Below are 20,264 nucleotides of genomic sequence, written 5' to 3' on the forward strand. Positions count from 1 at the left end.
AGGTTCCTCTCCTGGCTGAAGTTTATGGTATAGAGGGAAATATTTTCAGGCTTAAAATCAATGAAGAAACACCCTTGAAACCCAGGTATGAAGTTCCTGATGTCCTCACAAGCAAGCCAAGCACTGTAAGGTAAGCCAAGAAACACGTTACCTTGGATACACCCTCAATATATTCTTCTATCATACCTTGAGTAGCAGCTTTTGTATGAGTCTCTTATTTTGTTTCTTCAAAGATACAACCATTGGCAGAGTTAGTTTTTAGTTATTTGGGGATAAATTTATCCATTTTGATGCTATCCATTCTGTACTCTCTTCCTCCACCATTTGACTCATCAGCACTTATTAATGGGGAGAAGCAGAGCTTCTGATCTTCTCTCCTCCTGACAAAGTAAGCGGTTTATCAGCCAGACTTTGGGAGCAAGCAGGAGACCTGTTTAATTGACTCACTCAGATGAACAGCAGGGCTCCAGAGATCCAATGTACTAGCAAAACTCCCATGCTTACAGTAATTTATACAGTTAGACTGACTCACTTTTAATTAACGGCAGTCTCAGAAGTCTAACATATAATCTGTCTTAGAGTCAGAGATAAATTAATGATCAGTTTCTAGGTGGAAAAAAAATCTTTGGGGATTAAAGCATTTTTCATGTACCTGCAGAATCTGCATCAGTTCTCAGCACATTTTCCGGTGATATTTTAACTTGGTTCTGTCTGTTGGTTTGTTATTTTCTTTATATCATGTCACTAAGGGAATATAAGATTATGCCAGATGCTTTAATTTTCACTACATCATTATCATAGTTTTATGTAGATTATTTTTTCCATGAAAATCTAATAAAAACTTAATAAATTATGGGACTTCCCTGGTGGTCCTGTGGTAAAGAATCCGCCTTCCAATGCAGGGGACGCAGGTTCTATCCTTGGTCAGAGAACTAAGATCCCACATGCTGCAGGGCAGCTAAGCCTCCACGCTGCAACACAGAGCCCATGCTCTCTGGAGCCCACACACGGCAACTAGAGAGAAGTTCGCGTGCTGCAACGAAGAGCCTGTGCACCGCAACGAAAGAGCCCACATGCCACAACAAAGATCCTGCGTGTTGCAGTTAAGACCTGACACAGCCAAAAAAAAGCTAATAAATTATAAGGAGAAATTAATTTAGCTATGCTAGAACTATCATAAATTTAAAATATATCACTGAGCCACTACTATAGGCTAAGAACTTAGGAAATAAGAATTAAAAAGGGACTATTCTCATAGCTTTGCAGTTTGGCAAATGAGAGAGAGAGAGAGAGAGAGAGAGAGAGAGAGAGTGTGTGTGTGTGTGTGTGTGTGTATTTCCTCTTGGTCACATTACATTATTTTTTACTCTCCTGGACGATTCATTTTACTAGTAGACCTTTAACATTTTTACATCTGTGTTCATAAGTAACATTAGTCTATAGTTTTTCTGTGCTATCTTTGCCAGGTTTTGGAGTCAGGGTAATATTAGCATTGTGTAGTAAATGTGGTATATTAGTTTTGCCTCTTTCAGCCTTTTTCTAGAGGACCTTTGGCTACTGTAATAACTAAAAACTACATTTCTCCATTTCCCAGACTCCCATATAGCTAGTTTCTGATGTAATTCAGGTTCCACCAATCAGATGCACTTACAGTTATCTTGATTTCAGAATTGAGTCTCCCATTTTGCTGGTGTGCATCAGCAGTTATAGAATGACTCTAGAGCCACTAGTTAGGGCAGTGGTTTCCCAGTCTCTGGATTGCAGCTAAGTTGGCATGATCCTGGAGCCCACCAGTTGCCACATTGACTTCTGATTACCCAGCTTCCTGATTCCAGCTAAGAGAGAAATTCTGTTGGCCTGCAATTATGCAGTATTGTTCTAGGAGTCATTACTGGACACTCAGCCAGGAACCTGCTACCTCAAACCTTCCATAATGTTGTAAGCTAATAATTCCTCCATATTAAGTCATTTACTTTCTGCTTAAAATAGCCAGAGTTGTTTCTGTTATCTGCAGTTGAGTTTTGGTTAACACAGTCATTGATATCAGAATGAGTATAAGCAACAGACCCTCAAGGATGGAAATCTGAGCTTAGTTAGCTGATCTACTTGGATTTGAAGGCAGTGAGGACCTGGTTTTCATTAGGCGGTGAGATATTAATGTTTTGGGCTGAATACTACCCTCCCCAACCAGACTCATATGTTGAAGCCCTAACCCCCCATACCTCAGAATGTGACTATTCCGAGACAGAGCCTTTGAACAGGTAATTAAGTTAAAATAGGGTCATTAGGGTGGGCCCTAATCCAGTATGACTGGTGTCTTGTAAGAGGAGGAGATGAGGATACAGATAACACAGACAGAGGGATGGCCATGTGAGGACACAGCAAGAAGATGGCCATCTGCAAGCCAAGAAGAAAAGCCTCAGAAGAAACCAGACCGGCTGACACTTTGATCTAGGATTTCCAGCCTCCAGAATTGTGAGAAAATAAATTTCTGATGTTTAAGCCACCCGGTCTGTGGTATTTTGTTATGGAAGCTCTAGCAAATTAGTACGACTAGCAATAAACCACGGCATTCTGTGACAGTCAAATTACTACTTGTGGTTGCCTTAAATAGAGTGCCTATTGAAAGCATGGCTCTGGCAAACCAAGTGGTGGGGCCATAGCATAGCATGATTGCCATACAAAATTCAAAACTCTGAGGTGGCCTGGCTGCTATTAATTTCACTGAAGAACTTAAAGAAAACAGCAGTTTCAGGCTTTTAAATTGTCAGAAACCTAACAGATTTCTGTGACAATCCTAAAAGTCATATCTACAGAGTCCTCGTAGCTGAAAATCAGATACAGAGTTAGATTCTGTGGTCTGCTGAATTAGAGCGTAAGTTGAATTCACAGCTTCATCAGGGCTATGAATTTAGGGCATCGCTGTGAAAAGGTAGGACTCCCCAAAATTGAATAGCAACATTTGGGAAGATTTGGATAACCATGAGTCCCAAACTTCAAAATTCCACTGAGCCTCCCAGTTCAGCAGAAGCAGCTCCTTCTCCTCCATCTGATAAGGCTGATCTCACCGCTTGGACACCCCGTGTTAACCTCACCTGAAATATACTGTGCCAGGGGATTCCAGTGCTCCCTGTGCTTCACCCTTACCACTCTTCACTGCCTCCAGACCCACTATCAAGTCAGACCCCAACATGCCTAGGGAGCCAATTACAGTCAAACCCAGGAGGAAAAGGCTTACACACCTAAAGAATTGTAAGATTTTATACTGGCAAAAATCTGGGAAATATGCATGGAAATGATTTCTGAGGGACTTCTAGACCAGAAGGAAGGACCATAATTTTAGGATCATGCTAAATTTACTGACATGGGTACAGGTACCAGAGAATCCAGATTTAATATGCTAGCTTAGACAGCTGAAAATGGTTCTAATTATTTGCTTGGTTAAGTATAACTTGAACTCAGCTATGGACTGTGCTGAATGAAGCTGAGATACCAGAAATTCCTTGGCGCTGTGTAGAAGAAATGATTCATAGACTTAGGGAGATAAAAATGTTGAAGTGGATATGTCATATGCATCTAGCCCCTAAGTCTGTTCTCCAAAGGATCCAAAAGATACTTCCTTCATTGAGAAATACATTAGTGAGGGAACACTTGGAAAGCATTATAGTGAGTGAATGTCTTTTCTGAGCTAAAGATAATGGTGGGAATGGTACCATTAAAATGGGCTCCCTGATTTCAGTGGAAATGATGAGACTCTAGGTAGCAGAGTCAAAGTAGCAGCATTTAGTTGTAAGAGACAAGGTAGACGTGTTTCCATAACAGGGCCTGTGTGGTACTCAAAATGGCTCAAGCCTCAGGGCAGTGCATGATACGTCAGGGGGTCCATTAGGCTGAAATAGATGGACTAGAGTCCTACTTGACAGAATAATCAAAAGAACTCTATTTAAGTTTGATGAACAGTGAGACACAACCTCTCAAACTACAAAGTTAATTTCCAGAACCCAAAGCATCTTGCTTGAGGGGCAGGCCTAGAATCCATGGAGGAGGTTGTAAAGATATATAAGATCATAAACTATCCCTCCTAATCCTCCCTAAAGAGGCCTGTGACCAGGGTGACTATGCACTAGAAAAATATCTAGACCTAGGGATTTTATTTTTTTATTTTTATATCTTTATTGGAGGATAATTGCTTTACAATGTTGTGTTGTTAGTTTCTGCTGTACAACAAAGTGAATCAGCTACATGTATACATATATCCCCATATCCCCTCACTCTTGAGCTTCCCTCCCATCCTCCCTATTCCACCCCTCTAGGTCATCAAAAAGCACTGAGCTGATCTCCCTGTGCTATGCAGCAGCTTCCCACTAGCCATCTATTTTACATTTGGTAGTGTATATACGTCAATGCTGCTCTCATACTTCGTCCCAGCTTCCCCTTGCTCCTGTGTCCTCAAGTCCATTCTCTACGTCTGCGTCTTTATTCCTGCCCTGCCACTAGGTTCATCAGTACTGTTCTTTTAGATTCCATATATGTGCATTAGCATACGGTATTTGTTTTTCTCTTTCTGACTTACATCACTCCGTATGACAGACTCTAGGTCCATCCACCTCATTACAAATAATTCAATTTCATTCCTTTTTATGGCTGAGTAATATTCCACTGTATATATGTGCCACATCTTCTTTATCCATTCATCTGTTGATGGACATTTAGGTTGTTTCCATGTCCTGGCTACTGTAAATAGTGTGCAGTGAACATTGTGGTACATGTATCTTTTTGAATTATGGTTTTCTTAGGGTATATGCCCAGTAGTGGGATTGCTGTGTCGTATGGTAGTTCTATTTTTAGTTTTTTAAGGAACCTCCGTACTGTTCTCCATAGTGGTTGTATCAATTTACATTCCCACCAACAGTGCAAGAGGGTTCCCTTTTATCCACACCCTCTCCAGCACTTATTGTTTCTAGATTTTTTGATGAAGGCCATTCTGGCCAGTGTGGGGTGATACCTCATTGTAGTTTTGGTTTGCACTTCTCTAAAGATTAGTGATGTTCAGCATCTTTTCATGTGTTTGTTGGCAATCTGATGTCTACTTTGGAGAAATGTCTATTTGGGTGTTCCACCCATTTTTGGATTGTTTGTTTTTTTGATATTGAGCTGCATGAGCTGCTTGTATATTTTGGAAATTAATCCTTTGTCAGTTGCTTTGTTTGCAAATATTTTCTCCCATTCTGCAGATTGTCTTTTCGTCTTGTTTACGGTTTCCTTTGCTGTGCAAAAGCTTTTAAGTTTCATTAGGTCCCATTTGTTTATTTTTTATTTTATTTCCATTCCTCTAGGAGGTGGATCAAAAAGGATCTTGCTGTGATTTATGTCATAGAGTGTTCTGCCTATGTTTTCCTCTAAGAGTTTTGTAGTGTCTGGCCTTACATTTAGGTCTTTAATCCATTTTGAGTTTATTTTTGTGTATGGTGTTAGGGAGTGTTGTAATTTCATTCTTTTTTTACATGTAGCTGTCCAGTTTTCCCAGCACCACTTATTAAAGAGGCTGTCTTTTCTCCACTGTATATTCTTGCCTCCTTTGTCAAAGATAAGGTGACCATATGTGTGTGGGTTTATCACTGGGCTTTCTATTCTGTTCCATCGATCTATATTTCTGTTTTTGTGCCAGTACCATACTGTCTTGATTACTGTAGCTTTGTAGTAGAGTCTGAAGTCAAGGAGCCTGATTCCTCCAGCTCTGTTTTTCTTTCTCAAGATTGCTTTGGTTATTCAGGGTCTTTTGTGTTTCCATACAAATTGTGAAATTTTTTGTTCTAGTTCTGTGAAAATGCCATTGGTAATTTGATAGGGATTGCATTGAATCTGTAGATTGCTGTGCATAGTATAGTCATTTTCACAATGTTGATTCTTCCAATCCAAGAACATGGTATATCTTCCCATCTGTTTGTATCGTCTTTGATTTATTTCATCAGTATCTTATAGTTTTCTGCATACAGGTCTTTTATCTCCTTAGGTAGGTTTATTCCTAGGTATTTTTTTTTCTTTTTGTTGCAGTTGTAAATGGGACTGTTTCCTTAATTTCTCTTTCTGATTTTTTGTTGTTAATGTATAGGAATGCAAGAGATTTCTGTGCATTAATTTGTATCCTGCTACTTTACCAAATTCATTGATTAGCTCTAGTAGTTTTCTGGTGGCATCTTTAGGATTTTCTATGTATAGTATCATGTCATCTGCAAACAGTGACAGTTTTACTTCTTCTTTTCCAATTTGGATTCCTTTTATTTCTTTTTCTTCTCTGATTGCCATGGCTAAAACTCCCAAAACTATGTTGAATAGTAGTGGTGAGAGTGGACACCCTTGTCCTGTTCCTGATCTTAGAGGAAATGCTTTCAGTTTTTCACCATTGAGAATGATGTTGGCTGTGGGTTTGTCATATATGCCCACTTTCTGGAGAGTTTTTATCATAATGGGTGTTGAATTTTGTCAAAAACTTTTTCTGCATCTATCGAGATTATCATATGGTTTTTATCCTTCAGTTTGTTAATATGGTGTATCACATTGATTGATTTGCATATATTGAAGAATCCTTGCATTCCTGGGATAAACCCGAGTTGATCATGGCGTATGATCCTCTCAGTGTGCTGTTGGATTGTGTTTGCTAGTATTTTGTGGAGGATTTTTGCATCTATGTTCATCAGTGGTTTTGACCTGTAATTTTCTTTTTTTGTGACATCTTTGTTTGGTTTTGGTATCAGGATCATGGTGGCCTCATAGAATGAGTTTGGGAGTGTTCCTCCCTCTGCTATATTTTGGAAGAGTATGAGAAGGATAGGTGTTAGCTCTTCTGTAAATGTTTGATAGAATTCTCCTGTGAAGCCATCTGGCCCTGGACTTTTGTTTTTTAATCACAGTTTCAATTTCAGTGCTTGTGATTGGTCTGTTCATATTTTCTATTTCTTCCTGGTTCAGTCTTGGGAAGTTGTACTTTTCTAAGAATTTGTCCATTTCTTCCAGGTTGTCCATTTTATTGGTATATAGTTGCTTATAGTATTCTCTCATGATCCTTTGTATTTCTGCAGTGTCAGTTGTTACTTCTCCTTTTTCATTTCTAATTCTGTTGATTTGAGTCTCCTTTTTTTTCCTGATGATAGACCTAGGGATTTTAAGTGCTGTCTCTGAGCTTATATAACTCCTGGGGATCCAAAGCATCCAAAAAGTGTACGTGTCTGATTGGGCTGTTGGAAGTTAGGTGATAAATAAACAAAAGTTTCACCTTTCCATCTCACTTTGGACTGAGTGAATCAATAACCGAATCTGTGTTATTTACTCAGTTTCTGAGTGTAGGGTTGGAACGAGAAAGAAAAGCAAAATGTTTAAATTCTATGCACCAACTTGTTACCAGACCAAAGTAATAATGATGATGAGAGCTAACATTTACTGAGCGCTTATTATATGCCAGGCTCTTTGCCAAGTGCTTTACATGTGTGATCTCATTTAATCCTCTCAAAAATCTCTATTTGTTCTTGCTTTTATCATTTCCACTTTACAGATGAGGAAAACAAGAACTAGAAAGATTAACTTGTCCACAGTTATACACCTAGTGTGTGGGAGAGCTATGTTTAGTCCAGTCTTTCTGACACCAAAGCCCATGCTCTCAATTACAGCTCTCTACTGCCTTATCTGTGCTATGTCACATGAATATTGATTTACTAATTTGAATTGAGAATTGCATTGAGCCATGTAAACCTACAGCAATTTATTTTTCTCTTCCTGCCTTGTTTTCCAGGCTGATTTCATGCTCAGGGGATACAGGCAGTCTTGTACTGGCAAATGGAAAAGGAGATCTGAAGTGTCACATCACAGCAAACCCATTCAAGATAGACTTGGTATCTGAAGAAGAGGTTGTGATGAGCATAAACTCCCTGGGCCAATTGTACTTTGAGCAGCTGCAGATTCCTCCCAAGCAAAGGTATTTTTGCACATTACTTAACACATAAAGAACTTAAGAAAACCTGACTGTGAATACCAGTTGCCTAAATAGATAATACATCACCATAGAAAACTGGTTTGCCTTATTTGCTGGGATATTGTTCTGAGAAATTTCATCTTTTCACCTGTGCAGGTGAATGCAGGCTTGATGACAAAAATTATTCTCAGACATTTGTGAAGATGACACTCTTAACACATCCTATATGTTTGACTGAGGACGTTCTCTACCCTACACATCCTTCTAAAAAATCATCCTGTTAACTTTTTTTTTTTTTAATAAATATATTTATTTATTTTTGGCTGTATTGGGTCTTCGTTGCTGAACGCGGGCTTTCTCTAGTTGCGGCGAGCAGGGGCTACTCTTCACTGCGGTGCACAGGCCTCTCATTGCGGTGGCTTCTCTTGTCGCGGAGCACAGGCTCTAGGTGAACAGGCTTCAGTAGTTGCAGCACGTGGGCTCAGCAGTTGTGGCGCACAGGCCTAGTTGCTCCGCAGCATGTGGGATCTTCCCGGACCAGGGCTTGAACCCATGTCCCCTACATTGGCAGGCAGATTCTTAACCACTGTGCCACCAGGGAAGCCCACACCGTGTTAACTTGATAGATGCTAATGTGAACTAACATGTCTTCAGAATTTCATTTTACCTCCTTAGAATAACATGAGTTACCTTAGACTTGAATAGTTGTCCAGGAATTTTCTGGAACCAACCATTTGATCAAAGCTGTTTGTGTGTGGGTCGCATGAATTGGAAGATAGTAGTAGAAGGAGATTCTTCTTCCATTTTTACCAATATTGTCTTTAAATCCTCCAGTCTTTCTATTTTTACCCAAATAATGAACATCTTATATGAGCTGCAGAAAGCATTCAACATAGTGATTTTTTTCTGAGTTTCAACTTATTTCTATTTTAAAATTTTAATATTAAAAAATCTTATTTTGGGACTTCCCTGGTGGTGTAGTGGTTAAGAATCCACCTGCCAATGCAGGGGATGCGGGTTCAAGCCCTGGTTCAGGAAGATCCCACATGCCGTGGAGCAACTAAGCCCATGTGCCACAACTGCTGCGCCTGCACACTACAACTACTGAAGCCCACGCACCTAGAGCCCATGCTCTGCAACAAGAGAAGCCACCGCAATGAGAAGCCCACACACCGCAACAAAGAGTAGCCCCTGCTCGCCTCAGCAAGAGAAAGCCCGTGCAGCAACGAATACCCAATGCAGCCAAAAATAAATAAATAAATTTATAAATTTATAAAATATAAATGACTTATTTTATCACAGAAATATGTTCATTGAAGGAAAAATAGAAAATATTGAAAAGAAGAAAAAATACCCATAATCCTGCCACCTACTCTGTTAGTGCCTTATGAATATAATTCAATTACTTTTTTTGACTGAAAATACTAATAGCATAACAAATCCCTGTGTATTTGTTATTTATATTTAATTCATTATTTATTTATATTTAAAGCATTAATATTTAAAACATTTTTTCCTTTTACTAAACTCCCATTATTTTTGTTTTAGAGGTGATATCTAAGTTGGGCTTTTTAATTTTTATTTATTTTTTTAAATAAGCACATTGTACAAAGGTGTATATACACAGGGAGATCAGCTTGGTGCTTTGTGACGACCTAGAGGGATAGGATAGGGAGGGTGAGAGGGACGTTCAAGAGTGAGGGGATATGGGGATATATGTATACATATAGCTGATTCACTTTGTTGTACAACAGAAACTAACACAACATTGTAAAGCATTTATACTCCAATAAAGATGTGAAAAAAAAAAGGTGTATATAGTGAAAAGTCTCCCTCACCATTTGTGCTTGAGCTACCTCATTCCATCCTTGAAAGTAATCAGTGTTTCCAGTTTTCTGTATCCTTCCAGAGATAATTTATGCCTATACAATAAGATTAATGTATTCTTTGTTTTTTCCTTTCCTGACACAAATGATATCATCTTTACACATTATTCTGTACCTTGCTTTTTTTCCCTTTACCAATGTGGTAGTTTCTAATTTCTTTAAAACAGCTACATAGTTTCTATTATATGGTTACACTGTGATTCGTTTAGTTAATCCCTGCTAGTAGACTTTAAAGTTGTTTCTGATATTGTTTTACAACTACTTACTTCATGAATAACCTTGTATATGTGTCATTTTGCATACATGCAAGTATATCCATAGACCAGAGTCACAGAAGTATAATTTCTGATCAAATGGTTTGTACATCTGTACTTTTGATAGATGTTTCCAAATTGCCTCCCATAGAGGTTGTGTACTAGTTTATATTTCCATTATTTGTATTTATCTTTGTGTTAGGAAAATTAGATTATCCACTTGGAAAAAAAATGTAAGGTCCTAACCTCAGAACATTAGCAAAAATGAATTCCAGATAAATAAAAATAAAGCACACAAGAAAATAAAAATAGGAAAAAATGTAGAATTTAAAAAATCTTAGTGTAAGAAAAACTGAAGAGCCATAAGGAAAAAGGGTGATTGATTCAATTACTTAGAAATTTTAAACTTTAAACTTTATTATAACCGCAAAAACAAAATACAAACAAACAAAAAAACTTGAACAAAATGAAAAGGCAAGGACTTGTAATTTCCAGTCTGGCATGTGAGGAGCTCAGAAGTTGCCACAAACAAGAATGAAACGTCAATCAAAAAAAAAAAAAGAAAATTACTCAAAATACAATATAGACCTAAATGTAAAACCTAAAACTATAAAACTTCTAGACAACAATGAAGAAAATCTTGAAACCTTGGATCAGGCAAAGATGTCTTAGATATTACACCAAAAGCATGATCCACAAAAGAAAAAATGGGTTAAATGGATATAACCAAAAGTAAAAATGCCTGCCCATTCAAAGACTATATGAAGAAATAGGTTATTATTCTTCCTTTAATTTGCATTGACTATTAATTACTTTATTTTGTTTTATTTTGTTTTATTTTATTTTATTTTACTGTAGTAAGAGCACTTAACATGAGATCTACCCTCTTCACAAAATTTTAAGTGTTCCATACAGTATTGTTAACTGTAGGCACAGTGCTGTACAGTAGGTCTCTAGAACTTATTCATCTTGCTTAACTGAAACTTTATGCCCATTGATTAGGAACTCCCCATTTCCCCCTCCCCTTAGCCCCTGGCAGCCACCATTCCTCTTTGAGTCTATGAATTTGACTATTTTAGATACCTAATATAGGTGGGATCATGTAGTATTTATCTTTCTGTGACTGGCTTATTTCACTTAGAAGAATGTCCTCAAGGTTCATCCAGGCCTTAGACTTTGTTCATTTGAGTATGAGTTGCTTCAAACTGGAGGAAATGATCTGGAAATGCATTAAAATTTAAAATATGCATACGTTTGAACTAGCAGTACCAGTTTTGGGACTTTGTCCTGTTGTAATCAAACACACATGTATCTAAGATAAATGTATGAAGGCGTTTATTGTGGCATTGTCATAGTAAAAACTAGAAAAAACCTGAATAATTAACCATAATCAATTATAATAAAATATTATTCAACAATAAAAAAGGGATATTAATCCCTCTGTATAATGATTTAAAGCTTTAGTATATTAAAAAAAGACTATATGAAGAGAATGAAAAGATAATTCATAGACTAAGAGAAAATATTTGCAAAGTATATATCTAATAAAGAAGTTGTATGGATTGACATAATATAGAAAGAACTCTCAAAATTTAAGAAAATAATCTAATAAACAAAAGATTTGAACAGATATTTCACCAAAGAAGATATACAAGTGACAAATAAGCACTTGAAAAATATGTTTAATGCCATTAGTCATTAGGGTATTGCAAATTAAAACAACAGTGATGTACTACCACACACCTATTAGAATGGCTAAAGTTTAACAGGCCAACCATATTGTTAATGTAAATTGACCAAATAAAATTATATCCTTCTTAGCAGGAGCTGATAAACTGACACTGGGCTTGGAAATGTAAAAAAAAATTTCTATAGACGGGCTGAACTGAAACCAGGGAAGAGTGAGTTCACTAGATGGGGGGAACATGGCTATTTGGAGTGAAAGGTCAGTCCACAGCATCGTAATAACACTAATGTGTATATTCACAACAAAGTAATGTCACTACATTTAACAGACAGCACCAAAAAGTAGACATAGTGGGGACAAAAGTTCCCTGATATAAATGGCTGCCTAGACTTATTGTCCTGGTGGATCCTTGGGAGGCATTCTTTGAGACCAAATTGAGACTGGTCCCTGGGCAGAACGTTGCTCTCTGCCTGTTGAACATTCATGCTGCAAGAAGAGGTAATGAGCCTTATTCTAAGTACAGATGTACCTTGTACTTGTGTAATGTCATAAAGGAGAATCATAGTTTACATGCAATCTTGCAATCTTCTGCTATGCAAAGTGTTTATTTTGCCTTTTTCAATATATTTGCTTGACTTAGGCACTTTGAACAAGGAAAAGAAAAATAAAACACCTCTGAACTCTGATCTTTCACTGCTTTTGTACATTCTGATTGTGAAGTTGAGGGTAAGGATGTTCAGACCCATGGGGAATTTATATGCCTTCAGAATATTGTGCATGTTCTAATATGACGAGCTTTTAAAACACTTCGTTAAAACATGAATCAATATGTGTAATTGTATAGCTACTCAGCTAATTTTGAATGCTGCTGATGGCATAACTATATATAAATATAAATTTTTATATCCAAAAATATATTCTTGTGTGCTGCTTTTCCTACCTGGTGATGGTATTTCATATAATGAAGATTGTTTTCTTTTTTACTAACTCATTTCAAAGAGAAAGAATTTTACTTATAAGCAAGCTGTTTTTCCCCCAAACATTCCAAAACAATTCTTTTTCTTCTTTGTTTTTTTCATCCAATAAATGATAACATTATGATCTTTAAAAAAGAAAATAGCAGAGCAGTTTTTCAGTTATCTGAAACGCTGTCTCCTGGGCTGCAGTCCTCATTTTGCCCCCAATAAAACTTAACTCCCAACTCTCAAAAAAAAAAGAAAATAGGAGTAGTTATATTAATTTCAGAAAGAGCTAACTTCAAAACAGGGAAAGTATGTGCCTGATAACAAAGCATCAAAATACTTGAGGCAAGAATGATAGAACTGCAAGTAGAAATAGAAATCCACTATTACAATTAGAGACCTTAACACCCTTCTATCAGGAATGGACAGATTCAGCAGGGAGAAGATCAATAAGGACATATTCTAATTCAAAAGCACCGTCAATCAGCTGGCTATAATTGACATCTATAGTCTCCTTCATCCAACAACAGTAGAATACACATTCTTCTCAAGCTCACATGGAACATTCACCAAGACCATATTTTGTGTCATAAAACACACCTTAACAAATTTAAACAAATGGATATCATACAACGCCAGCTCTCAGACCACAATGCAATTAAACTAGAAATCAACAACAGAAAGCTAGAAAATTCCAAAATACTTGAAGATTAAACAACATGCTTCTTAATAACACAAAGAAGAAATCTAAAAAGAAAGAAAGGAAAAGATTTCAAACTAAATGAAAATTAAAATACAACATCAAAATTTGTGGGATGCAGCAAAAGCACTGCTTTGAGGGAAATTTGTAGCATTGAATGCAAATATTAGGGGGGCAGATGCATTTGAAGAGAGGCACATAGGAACTCCAAAAGAACAAGTCATTTCTGTTGCTTATGCTCACTGGTAGGTTCATAATTGTTCACTTTAGTATTATTCTTTAAACTCTGTGCATACATTATATACTCTTCTATATGCATGCTGCATTTTACACTAAAGAAAAAATTAATGTATAATGAGTATGAATAGACAATTCACAGAACTAGAAATACCATTTAATGTATAAAAAGGTAGTCTGCATCATTAATGGTACAAGTTCAAACTGAAATGCATTATCTTTTCTAAAACTTTAGATTGGCAAAGAGTTAAAAAAAAATCCATGAAGTCTAGTATTGTTAAGAATGGAAGAAATATGCACTCAAATACAACTATAGGTGTTAGAATAAGTTGTCATCATCGTGCAAGACAGTGCATCATGTTGCTCCATTCTAGGGTAATATTGCGCGAGAGGAACTGTGTTCTACCTTGCTTACGTTTTGTTTAAACACTATGAACATGTATTACATTTATAATAAAAAAAACTGATTAATGTATTTTTAAAAGACTTAAGGAAATTCAAATCTCTCTATATTTTATAAGAAATCAAGCTGTTGGATTAATGTTCATCATAAATGTTTAATTTCATAAATTTATTTTTATAATGATGTTATTTTTAATAAGTTAAAGGATATAATTTATGGGGTCTCAATATTTGGAAATGGAAATCTTTATCATTGAACAAATTGTCAGTCTTGCCATGAGTGAAACAACTTTATATTACAGCAGAGCCACCAAGGAAAATGAGGAGGATACATCAGATGATACCACTCAGGTAATCTACATAGAGTAATTTATCTTTTTAAAATGTTTTTCACTATCATCATCATTATGTGGAGTATAATAGGTCTGTTCTTCCCTTATACAGGTGGGTAGTTGGTAAATGCTTTACCACATATAAGTGGGACCTCCTGTAGGCCAGGCACTGTTCAAGGAATTGGTGCTGTATCATCAAACTAATCCGATTCCCTCATTATCATGGAGCTTATATTCTTCTAAGTCACATTAACTTTTTTGGACTTTAAGAGCAAAGGAGAACTATGGAAAGGTCTTAAGCAGCAGAGATACATGGTCTGATTTCTGTTTCGGAAAGATTATTTTGGCTAAATTCTGGAGAATGGACATTCCAGAAATCGTCTCTTCATCCAAAGCCCCACACATCTTTAAAGGAACCCTGACAGTAGCTATGGCCACGAAGAATGGTGAAAAATATTTCCAGTGCAATAAGACAAATGCTTCTCCCTCTTGAGAACTGGCCCATACTGATGAATATGAGAGAGAATAATTTTTCCATTTTCAAATAGGGAAGATAAAAACTAACACATTTGTGCCTTACACAGCTTTGTGACAATATGTTATATTAGCTTTTGGGAGACCTCTAATCAGATAGCTTAGATAGTGGTTTTGAGTCAAACACCCCTTTGCAGGACTCTGATGAAAGCTGTGAACCACCTCTGTAGAAAAAAAATTTTTTCCTACTGTTTCAGGGAGTTCACAAACTTTAAAGCCTATCTAGACCTCAGGATAATAATCCCACATTAAGAATTCAGGTGTCGGGCTTCCCTGGTGGCGCAGTGGTTGAGAGTCCGCCTGCCGAGGCAGGGGACACGGGTTCGTGCCCCGGTCTGGGAAGATCCCACATGCTGCGGAGCGGCTGGGCCCGTGAGCCATGGCCGCTAAGCTTGCACGTCCGGAGTCTGTGCTCCCCAACAGGAGAGGCCACAACAGTGAGAGGCCCATGTGCCGCAAAAAAAAAAAAAAAAAAAGAATTCAGGTGTCGTTTTAAAAAAAACAGACTCACTTTACAGAAGATTTAATTATGAAGAAACAGCCTAGAAATAGGGAAAGGGCTCACTTTATTATTATTTATTTATTTATCTATCTATTTATTTATTTTGGCTGTGCTGGGTCTTAGTTGTGGCACTCAGGATCTTCGTTGCAGCATGCGGGATCTTTTAGTTGCAACATGAGAGATCTTTTAGTTGTGGCATGCGGACTCTTAATTGTGGCATGCATGCGGGATCTAGTTCCCTGATGAGGGTTCGAACCCAGGCCCTCTGCATTGGGAGTGCGGAGTCTTACCCACTGGACCACCAGGGAAGTCCCTCACTTTTTAAAAAGAAATGTGCTTTTCACATACACACACAATTCTTTTAAAACTTTTTTCATTTTACCAGAGAAAAGGTGACTTTTGTAAAGCTTGAAAGTTCATGGCTCTAGGTCAAAAGATAGTGAACCTGAGCAGTGGCCATCCCAGTTGACTTCTCCATCCAGCACAAGAACACAGCCAGTAGTTTGGCTAATTGAAGCAGGGGGGAAGGTGCCCATCTCAGCCAAAATCTTTGCTTAGGGTCTCTCAGAAGAGACCCAAGTTATTTGATTCTAAATGTTTTGCCTTACATATGTAAAAGACTGCATTTTGCAAAGTGCTTTCACATCATTTTGGCTCTTTTAAAGATATTCACGTCAAACAGTGTGGCAGTTCCTAAACAATTAAACATAGAATTACAATATGAGGGGCTCACCTGGTGGTGCAGTGGTTAAGAATCCGCCTGCCAATGCAGGGGACACGGGTTCGAGCCCTGGTCCAGGAAGATCCCACATGCCCTGGAGCAACTAAGCCCGTGCGCCACAACTACTGAGCCTGCACTCTAGAGCTCGCGTGCCATGACTACTGAGCCCGCGAGCCACAACTACTGAGCTCGCCTGGTGCAACTGCTGAAGCCTGCGTGTGCCTAGAGCCCATGCTCCGCAACAAGAGAAGCCACTGCAATGAGAAGACCGTGCACCGCAACAAAGCGTAGCCCCTGCTTGCCACAACCAGAGAAAACCCATGCCCAGCAACAAAGACCCAACGCAGCCAAAAATAAAAATAAATAAATAAATAATTAAAAATTAAAGAAAAAAAAGAATTACAATATGATCCAGTAATTCCATTTATGGATATATATCCAAAACTGAAAGTGAGACTCAAACCAATATTTGCAGCCTATGTTCATAGCAGAATGATATTCACAGTAGCCAAAAGGTAGAAGCAATCCGGTAATCCAAGAGTCATTGACAGATGAATGCACACACAAAATGGAGTATATACATGCAATGGAATATTATTCAGCCTTAAAAAGGAAGGAAATTCTGATACATGCTACAAAATGGATGAATCTTGAAGACATTATACTAAGTGAAGTAAGCCAGTCTCAAAAGGACAAATACTTTATGATTCTACTTAGATATCTAGAGTAGTCAAATTCATAAAGACAGGAAATAGAAAAGTAGTTGTCAAGAGCTGGGGGGAGGGGAGAATGGGGAATTATTGTTAAATGGGTGCAGAGGTTCAGTTTGGAAGCATGTAAAAATTCTGGAAATGGATGGTGATGATGGTTGTACAACATGTGAATGTACTTAATGCCACTTAAAAATGGTTAAAATGGTAAATTTTAAGTTACGTACATTTTACCACAATAAAAAATATATTCATGTCTGCTATAGATCATAAGGATGATTAATGGCGTTTATATAGAACATAGATCTAATTTGATTAATATACTGATATCACAAATTGGCCTTTTAAAAGATGAAATCACTTCCTCAGTCTAATATTTTAATCAAATAAATGTGCTATTGTGGTAACAACATTTGTTGCAATATATAACCTCAGTTTGCTCCCTTTTTTTGTGCCAACAGGAAAATCAAGAGGAACTGGGCCTGTGGGAGGAGAAATTCAGAAATTTTGTGGATGTCAAAGATAATGGTACAATTAAAACTGGTGTAGTGTTAAAACAGACCTTTCCAAAATGGCCAAAAGTCTCTATCTAAAAGTCCCTTGAGCTTTGGCACCTAAACACATGACTTCTGTAAGGTGAACAGAAATCTCATGTTTGGGTCCCCTATTCTTCAGTAATGCATTGCAATAGAGAAATAGTGAGTGTATGACTTGTGGGGAGCGTAGAAGTATAGGCCTTATGGAGTTTCTGGTCTCATGGAGGTCCGCATACTGCTTGCACTATGCAGTGAATCAGACAGCTGCAAATTCTACATTCTATTTTTATGAGAGTCAAGTGATGAGAAACCAAGTTCTAGAGCTCATTGCCTCCAACATTTCAATGCAGTGGTTCTCAGCCTTTTCCAGGCCTCCCCATCATTTATGTGAGCATCATGTGACATTTCTCACTAGGCTTAGTGATGGAGGGGGAGGGTGTAGGTGGCTGGGAAGGAATTTGTCCCTTTAGGAGACACGGTTCAAATACTTGGGGCTTATTTAGTTGGAAAAAATACTCACTTTTCTCCTTATTTCTCCCTACCCTGGGGAATAACAGACCTTCCCTAACTCCTTGAGAATCTCTGTTCTAGCATCTATTTCTATAGCCTCATATAATGATCAGGACTGACATGTGCCCAATAATTATAAGTAGAGGGGCCCTAAAGCTTCCCTTTCTGTAACATTATAATCCTTTTTACCTTACCTAAAGCACCCCCTTTCCATAAACTCCTCCAAATAAGGACCATTTGATGGCAAATACTTTTACCTGAGAGGGAATTTAAGTCAATGTTATCTCTCCTGGTTACTTTCATTTTCCCCGTATCTCTAAAATAATTGTTAGATAAAGGACTTGTCTTTGGCTAAAGGAAATTTATATATCTACAATCACAGGAAAGGGGGTATTTTGAGGAGCCAGGAAAGGTCCTCCTGGTGCCCTTGACCTTATAGTTTCTGTATGCAGTAAGAATGAACCGTCAGGCAGAAGACACCCAGCCTTTCATCTAGGAAGTATTAAAAGTGCTCGCTATCATCTGCTTCCTAAAGCAAACAAGTATGCAATACATTTCTGGAAAATTTAGATTAGGGAAAAAATCTAAAACTTTGTAATCCTATTTTACAGATAGAAAGGAGATTTACTATAAATGAGGACACAGAGAACTTTAGCACACAGCTAAGGAAACATAACTAATAAGTGCCCAGAACTTTGCCATGTGCATTTTTGTATCCCCACAACACCTAAATATAACCGTACAGAGAGTCAGCATACATGATTTACTGATTGATCAGGGCAAGCTCAGGTCTCTTGATCCCTAGTCTAGTCATCTTGCTGCTCTTATAGTTGCTGAATCTCCTTAATCGAATGTCCCACTGAGAAGCAAAACTCAGTCACTATCCTGGTCCCTGCAGGTCCTGCCTCCATTGGTTTGGATTTCTCCTTGCATGGGTTTGAGCATGTCTATGGGATCCCGCAACATGCAGAATCACACCAACTTAAAAATACCAGGTAAAGTGAAAACAAGAATTCTTACAGGAGGCTCTGGTTTCTGGACTGGAAAAGTTTGAAAGGAAAATATGTGAGATGTCTGAGCCAGTGCTAATATGTATCTGGCCTTTCCCCTCTTGATATTGCTTGTAGATCTTTAAGAATTTCCCTTTAATGATCGCCCAGAGCAGTGGTTTTCAATTTTTATATTTTGGCAAAAAGAAGACAATTATAAAAACTGTATTGCTGAACCTAAAAATATAGAGGAAGTAAAAATATGGAGCTGCTGTGGTTGAAGTAGCGGGGAGAGCTTCATAATATCACCTCCCTGGGTTTTGCTTTCACCTCCCAAGGCCTTTCTGTGGAACCTTGGGAAATACACTGTGAAGATCACTGACCTAAAAAAAGGCTTTTACCAAAAAAGGACAGTGAGCCAGAGGATGGAAGAGTGTGGCATCTCATATCACCTTTGATTCCCTCGGGGAGATTATTTCAAACTAACACTATTGACAAACAAATGCCAGGGGTATCACTCTAAGAGGAAGCGGAACCAAAGAGAAACAGAGTCTGGTCAAAGTTGCCAGGTTCAGATGCTGTTTAGATAATAGGGAGACATAGTGACAAGTGAATCAGAAACTGTGTTGCTCTCACACCAACCTGAGCTCCGTGTTCCCCACCTCAATTCAGTTCCTAATCTTTCCCTACTCAGCACTGTGGAAACATGTTAGGATACTATCATTTTGCTTTCACGACAGAGAAATACAAAATTTGTCAATTTATTGTGTGCTTGCTATTATGCAGGATTCACAGGAAATGGTCCTCACCTCACAAGAGATTTAGAAAAGCTATCTAAGATATGAGATCATACACGCCAATAGTAGCCTGAGGGGATGCCAAAGGAATCAAAGGAGGAGGATCATATTCACCCACATTGGGTCAGGAAACCTTTAGGGAAGTGTTAGGAGTTGAGCTTTGAAAGATGTATTGTACCCAAGGGGAGAATGCAGGGGAGAATGGAGCTATAATATTCATTAAGAATATATATGCAGTGGTAATTGGTAATCCTTCCTTGTGTGTTTCAGTGATGGAGATGCTTACCGTCTTTATAACCTAGATGTCTATGGATATAAAATACATGACAAAATGGGCATTTATGGTTCAGTGCCTTATCTCCTGGCCCACAAACTGGGCAGGACTCTAGGCATTTTTTGGCTAAATGCCTCAGAAACACTAGTGGAGATCAACACTAGTGGAGATACAGAGCCTGCTGTAAAGGTGAGCAATGGATCATGGCTGCACGTCATACTCACAGAAGAAACAAAACCACTGAAGTGTAATTGTAGCTCTGGGC

At 37.9% G+C, this 20,264-nt stretch overlaps 1 protein-coding gene across 3 annotated transcripts in view; it reads left to right on the plus strand.

Annotated features, from left to right (window-relative positions):
* The window catches only part of GANC (glucosidase alpha, neutral C), a 75,083-nt gene that overhangs the window by 14,145 nt on the left and 40,674 nt on the right, over positions 1 to 20,264 (plus strand). Inside the window, exons 4-9 of one of the 3 annotated variants that reach the window (XM_067744300.1) lie at positions 3 to 130; positions 7,787 to 7,969; positions 14,397 to 14,445; positions 17,355 to 17,421; positions 18,838 to 18,934; positions 19,996 to 20,188. In XM_067744300.1, coding sequence (XP_067600401.1) covers positions 3 to 130; positions 7,787 to 7,969; positions 14,397 to 14,445; positions 17,355 to 17,421; positions 18,838 to 18,934; positions 19,996 to 20,188 — 717 coding nt within the window. The remainder of the gene's footprint in view (positions 1 to 2; positions 131 to 7,786; positions 7,970 to 14,396; positions 14,446 to 17,354; positions 17,422 to 18,837; positions 18,935 to 19,995; positions 20,189 to 20,264) is intronic. The other 2 variants (XM_067744308.1, XM_067744318.1) reach the window with 2 other exon arrangements.

Source organism: Pseudorca crassidens, chromosome 1, assembly GCF_039906515.1.
Source record: "Pseudorca crassidens isolate mPseCra1 chromosome 1, mPseCra1.hap1, whole genome shotgun sequence".
NCBI lineage: Eukaryota > Metazoa > Chordata > Mammalia > Artiodactyla > Delphinidae > Pseudorca > Pseudorca crassidens.